Below are 5,924 nucleotides of genomic sequence, written 5' to 3' on the forward strand. Positions count from 1 at the left end.
CACACACACACACACATCAGCAGGCACGATAACAACAGCTGTTTCCCTCCCCAGTGCATTTATAATGGGGTTATAAGCGGTTGTCAGACCGGGATAATCTGTGGCTGGACCAAAACCCATCGGTGCTACAGGCGAAACAACCTAATCTAACATGGTTGTTGGGAGCAGGGAGCAGACACCTGCGACTTCAGGGGACTCAGGAGCCAGCTGGCTGCCGAGCAGGTGTTCAGTTACAACAAATGCTGCCTTCGTGGCACGGAAACAGAGAAAAAAAGAGCAAAGAAAAGGGTGGCATTCATAAATCCTGCGGATGCACTCACGATAAAGGTGTGCACGTAGAAATAAGTCGAAACTGTAGCCGTCAAAACCTGCTAGAAAACGTCAGTGAGGCAGCTTGTTGTGTGCTAGGAGCAGCGGAGCTAAGCAGCGACTGTCGAGGCCATGTTAGGAAAAAAAATACCTTTATGGACATTTAAATTAAACCAGAGCGTGGTTTTATCTTATACTCATAATGTAGTAATAATAATAAAACAAAAATAACTGTACCTTTCACCTTGCTTTTGGCTTTATCCAGCAGTGCGAGCATCTATGCGGCGCAGCTCTGCTAGCCTCCTCTCACACAGCCGATCACTGACTCACAGAAACAGGATATGCAAAGCGGCCGTGTCGCCGTCCGGACACCAGGGGGCGCTGCTGCTGCTGCTCAGGCCACACCGAAGATCTTCTATTGCAAAGATGTGGAAGATAATAAGAGTGGCCCCTAAAAGCCTCATAACCAGGATCCTCACTTTCAATGTGTTGCAGGTGTCTTGCTCGGAGGAAGCAGGGGTTTTTAATTTGATGCTAGTGAGAGGTTGGATGTGGATAAGATCTGTGAATGAAATGTGGGAGTCTTTTTCTGGTCAGCTTATTGAAGCAAGGGCCACTCACGTTTGCAGAGTGGTTTATGACATTTTTTATCATTTGCCTTATCTGATAAATGTTGGAGAGGATGAATGTTTATCAACCCGCTTTAAACTGCTTCAGTTGGATTATAACCTCCCTGTTTCTCTGCTTGTTAGGTTTGGTTTGGTTTCAAAGGAAAAAAAGTCAATAAAATGGCAGAATTAGCCATATCTATATCATCTTTTCAATAAAAGCAGACTCTGATCTTTTAATACAATAAAAAAAACAGTCAAAGTGGGGAGATAAGAGTGACAACTCTGTTTTATCTCCTCTCTGGTCAAACCAGTCTGAGGAGGAAAAGGATCTGCAGCTATTCACGAGACAACAGGGTTTTCTTTTCCTAGTGAAAACATGAGGAAGTTAATAATGTGAAAAAATGTAAAACACGTCAGACCCTAACACACAATATTTAATGGAAATTCCCAATATAAGAGCATAATTACTGATTTCTTACTTCGATCATCAATAGTCTAATTAATCAACCTGAATGTAAAGAAACCAATAAAAATCCAATAATTGAATGATTTGTATGTCGAACTTTTTCTGGTAGTTGTTATTATATCACAGCCACCATCAAAATATCACAAATTTCACAAAGAAAAACACTAAACAATGACACATTAAATAGAGGAGACTTTTTGGGAGACAAAATTAATTTATAGTTTTCTTGGGGTTACAGGAAAACAAAAAAGACAATCATAAGAAAATGCGTAAAAATGAAAAGAGGGTCTAAAAATAACCAGGACAGCAACAAACAAAGCAAGCAACGTCTTGTACAGTAGAAAAGTCAAAACCACTGCTGCTTCCGTCTGCCTGTCACAACACTGATACTGTGTATAATATACGGTAGGTCTGTCCGTAGTGCAGTGATTGACGAGGTGGATCTCTGCGGTCCGAATGTGGAGCCTACGCCCCCGCATCTGTCTGACAGGCTGAGTATCTGTAGGTGTACAGCTTGTTATCTGCACCTCCGCTCAACATCAGCTGCAAACAGAAACGGATAAAAGAGATGGCAAATTATACACTGATTTTGCATGAGGCACATATAGACTCTTCAGTATGTTGGTGAATTTTTGTTTCATTTATCTACATCCATCCTCCATCTTACCCCACTTTCTGTCCAGTCCACGCAAAACACTTTGTCCTCGTGGGCCGCCAGGTCATACAGAGGAGCCTTACAGCTGCGTCACACAGGAAAGAAACACATACATGTTAACTGTATTCTCTGAATGCCTTTTATTACACACACAGTGAAGAATATGAGACCCACAAAAAAGTCACTAGTGTTGGGATGCAGTGGGTGTAGGCTGGAACAGCTCCTTGGTTCTATAAACAAAGACGGGAAGCTTGTTCCACCTCTGGCAGAAAGCTGTTTACTTTCAGATGTGTGGACTGAACAGGATGTCCTGTCTGCGCAAATGACCTTTAAATACTGTAACAGCCCGGATAATGACCCAGCATAAGTGCTAATTACCTGCTGAGCATGAAATTAAAGTCTATTTGAAAGTATAAAAGTCTTGATGGAGTAAAAATACAAAAGAAGGAACTGGGATTTATGCATTCAGTGGGAGCCAATGGGCTGGTGCCACAGAGAGCAGAGGGAAGTATTAAACATGGTTGGTGTTGCGCTTTTTCTACGAGTTTCAGTTACAACTTCTGACTGGAGCACAAATATTCCAAAGTACACACTGTAAACTACGTCTTTCACAGACCTTCTGGTGTCCCACAGTTTGACCAGGTTGTCAAGGGAACCGGAGACCAGCTGGTGCTCATGTGACGGCGCCCACTTGACGGCGGTGACCCAGCCAGTGTGGGAGGTCAGAGACAGCAGCACCAGCGACCCGTCTGGAGAGGAGAGGAGGCGTTTATACCCGTGAAGAGGAAGAGTGAGGAAAAGTGCTCGCAGGGGGTGGAAATAAAACAGCTGCTGCTATAACACAGCTATGATTGTGTATGGCACTGAGACGTCGGTGGTATTTAGAGCACCGTGGTACCTTTGGTGCGAGGGTCCCACAGTCTGATGTGTCTGTCCGTGCTGCCTGAGGCCAGCCGTCGACACAGAGGTGAGTAGGAAATACAGTTAAACACTTTACTGCCCGTCTGTGGAAAGGAGAAAAAATAAAGAGTTTATGATGGGAAATGCCAAATAAAAGAGTGTCCAAATGTTTCTAATTTTACAAGACTACAGTGTTTTCCCTGTTTGAGTTTAAAAGTGCAACTATGTGACACAATCAAAAGCATGAAGGAGACGACATTCACTGAGAGTGTATAACATTTTCAGACTGAAAGAAGCATCTATTAAATATGGAGGAGGCATTAAGTCACAATTAGACCTTCAGATACTGACGGTAAATAAAAATGCAGACAAAAAAAACATGAAATAGTGCCTGTAGTTTTATTCTCAGGTTCAGCTCGCCTTCATGTCGACTGAGAGGCAAAACCCAGGGCAAAGAAAGTCACAAATTTCTGTCTATTACAAAATAATTCAGTTTGTTCTACAAGTTCTGCTTTGTCAGTGCGTTTCTCACCAGCGTAGTCTTCATTCCTCCCGTCTCGACGTCCCACACGCGGATGGTGTGGTCCCACGATGCACTGCAAAGCTCCTCGCTGTCGCACCACAGGACAGACGACACTGCCTCGTTGTGTCCAGATAACGTCATCAGGGGAGTCTGTGTCAGCGAGAGAGAGAAAACGAGAACCTTACATTCGACACTTTGACTAATGCGTCGGTTTTTATATGATCGGGGACATATAGCCCACTCACTCTGGTGAGGCCGAGCTGTTGAGTCTTCTGTTTCTTCCTCGGCCTGTCAGCTGGCTCCTCAACCTCGTCCGCCTCATCTGTGGGCACTGAGAGCGCCGGACAAAGGTTGTAGCTTGTTAGAGATTTACTTTTTTATTCAGTAATGCTTAAGATGCAATCAATCATTGTGGCAACCGACCTGCTGACCAGATCTTCAACATTTTGTCCCAGGAGCCACTGCAGAACTATGTGGGAGAAACACAAATAACAACCATGAAAGCCCTTAAAGTTGTCCCTCATCATCCTCCAACTCATCTCGACTGCATCCCTCTATTACCTTTGAGCCGGTGGGGTCTGTGGCAACGGTGTCGACGCTCCCCGTGTGTCCCCGACAGCAGTGTCTGGCTTTCACCTTGTTCCTCTCCGAGTTCCACTCCCACAAGAGGACGGTTTGGTCCAGAGAGGCCGTCAGGAGCAGAGAGGTCAGACCGTCTGCGCAGAAATACCAACACAGATGTTTTTAGGAAAGGTTGTGTCGTTATTACCGGCAGAGTGGGTGTCTGCTATTCCGTCCTGCTCACCTCTTTTCACCCAAGCTACGTCTTTGACCACATCTGTGTGTCCGGCCACCGTCATCACCGCCTTGCCCTCCACTGACCAGATCCTGGCCGTCTTGTCATATGACCCTGTTAGGATCCTGCAAAAAAAAGATATAAAAAGTGAGCAAACTGTAAATTTCAAGCACAAATGTATTCAGACCCAAAAATGAGTGTATTGTACAAACATACACTTTCTAGTCAGGGGTTTGGTGTCATCTTACCATTCAGCATCGGCATCTACGGAGCTAATCCAGTCATCGTGCATCATACACTCCTCAGGCTCTGGAGCTGTGATCCTCTCTACGTACTCTATCTCCACCACATCTTCCTGAGACACAGAGACAGGCGCGCTGATGCATAAATATCTGAAACATACTTTAGTAACTGTGAGTCACTAGAAGTACTGAGTGCCTTAATGCAAAAGACACACGGCATTTAAAGCTTTGAGGACGGACATACCGTGGATATGCCTTCTGTCTCCATGTGAGTGGAGAGCGACGTTCGCAGGAACTGACCCCTGACCAGGAAGTCAAACTCCACTTTGCTGTGAGATGCTGTAAGAAACGAGAAACAACATATGAATTCAAGATATTACACGTGTGAAGGGTCTGATACAACTTAGGCTTGGTATAAAGAATAGAAAGACAATATACACAATGAGAAGTAATGCTTAGTACTAATATAAACTGTGCTTATATTTACATAACCGGGTGTCATTTCTTTCACAATAAGATGCTACAGAAAGACCGGGCTCTCAAATGTAGACTCAGCTGTGTGCCAGACATAGTAAAACATACGTATTCATGTTTAAAGCAGAGTGTGATTTCTCTTTACCATTTTTAGCCTCCAGTAGTTTGTTGATGACATTGCTGAGGTCCTGCACCTCAGCGCCAGCAGGGATGGAGAAAGGGACATCATCTACAACATACCTATAAAACAAGAAAATAAAACAATATATACAGGTTATTGTGTATTCAAAGTGTGCAACAAATCAAATCCACACACACACATACACACATTAAATATTAAATTATTAATTTATCAGATAAGTTGCTGTATAACAGATGTAAATGTGAGTTAAATCATCTATTAGGATTAGATAGGTGAATCCACAATAATTAGAGGCTAAACTACCATTTACAGTACACATACAAGGGTAAGTAAAGACTGTTTACTGTAAGTTACAGCTCGTTAGCCAGCCTGCTAGCTGCTCCTGTGTCTTTAGTTATAGTCCAATGTGTCGTTAAAGGGAATCAGAGCTCACCTTTTGTTCTCCGTGAAGAATCTCGCTTGTAACTGCGACATTATTCTTTCTGTATTTCTCCACTAACGCTAGAAGTCCAAAGGTACGGCTCAATGCTTAATCTGCTCCTTCATAACACATCTGAGGCTCTCATGTAGTCAGTCCTGCCATGTGGTACTAGAGTCAGGCTCTCCAGCAGAGCACAGATTCAGCAGAAGTGGTTGAGGATGCGGATCTGTGCTCCTCTAGTAATGTCTGCCAGTAGCATCCAGATCCTGGACTCTATTATAATTAACAGGATTTTATTCTATTCACTCTCTGAAATAAAAATCTATTAAAATTACAGCAGCTTTTTTTATTTATTTTTTTTATTCTTCGTTTGTTTTTATATTTT

At 43.3% G+C, this 5,924-nt stretch overlaps 2 protein-coding genes across 4 annotated transcripts in view; both read right to left on the reverse strand.

The window, feature by feature from the left end:
* Window positions 1-647, reverse strand: part of ical1 (islet cell autoantigen 1-like) — an 11,247-nt gene extending 10,600 nt beyond the window's left edge. For 2 of the 3 annotated variants that reach the window (XM_035677907.1, XM_035677903.1), the window contains exon 1: window positions 547-647. The gene's annotated coding sequence lies outside the window, so the exon portion shown is untranslated. The remainder of the gene's footprint in view (window positions 1-546) is intronic. The other variant, XM_035677906.1, reaches the window with a different exon arrangement.
* Window positions 648-1,580: 933 nt separating this feature from the next.
* wdr12 (WD repeat domain 12) lies at window positions 1,581-5,727 on the reverse strand. The gene is made up of 13 exons (XM_035678022.1): window positions 5,552-5,727; window positions 5,122-5,216; window positions 4,747-4,841; window positions 4,509-4,615; window positions 4,270-4,385; window positions 4,026-4,180; window positions 3,888-3,933; window positions 3,710-3,795; window positions 3,474-3,614; window positions 2,940-3,045; window positions 2,658-2,790; window positions 2,054-2,126; window positions 1,581-1,929 (listed from the first exon to the last, which is right to left on the reverse strand). Exons 1-13 carry the CDS (start codon window positions 5,590-5,592, stop codon window positions 1,852-1,854), a joined length of 1,272 nt encoding a protein of 423 aa, XP_035533915.1. The 5' UTR covers window positions 5,593-5,727; the 3' UTR covers window positions 1,581-1,851.
* Between the last annotated feature and the right edge of the window lie 197 nt (window positions 5,728-5,924).

This window comes from Morone saxatilis, unplaced genomic scaffold (genome assembly GCF_004916995.1).
Source record: "Morone saxatilis isolate NCDOM2014 unplaced genomic scaffold, NCSU_SB_2.0 Contig6, whole genome shotgun sequence".
In the NCBI taxonomy this organism is placed as follows: domain Eukaryota; kingdom Metazoa; phylum Chordata; class Actinopteri; family Moronidae; genus Morone; species Morone saxatilis.

What these genes read in the sequence shown, in the direction of transcription:
- wdr12 (XM_035678022.1), bottom strand. Translation starts at nt 5,592, where the DNA reads ATGTCGCAGTTACAAGCGAGATTCTTCACGGAGAACAAAAG. An exon ending in GTTGAAGATCTGGTCAGCAG is followed by an intron (nt 3,796 to 3,887) that starts GTCGGTTGCCAC and finishes CGGCGCTCTCAG; the next exon opens with TGCCCACAGATGAGGCGGAC. An exon ending in GTGGGACCCTCGCACCAAAG is followed by an intron (nt 2,791 to 2,939) that starts GTACCACGGTGC and finishes TCTCCTCTCCAG; the next exon opens with ACGGGTCGCTGGTGCTGCTG.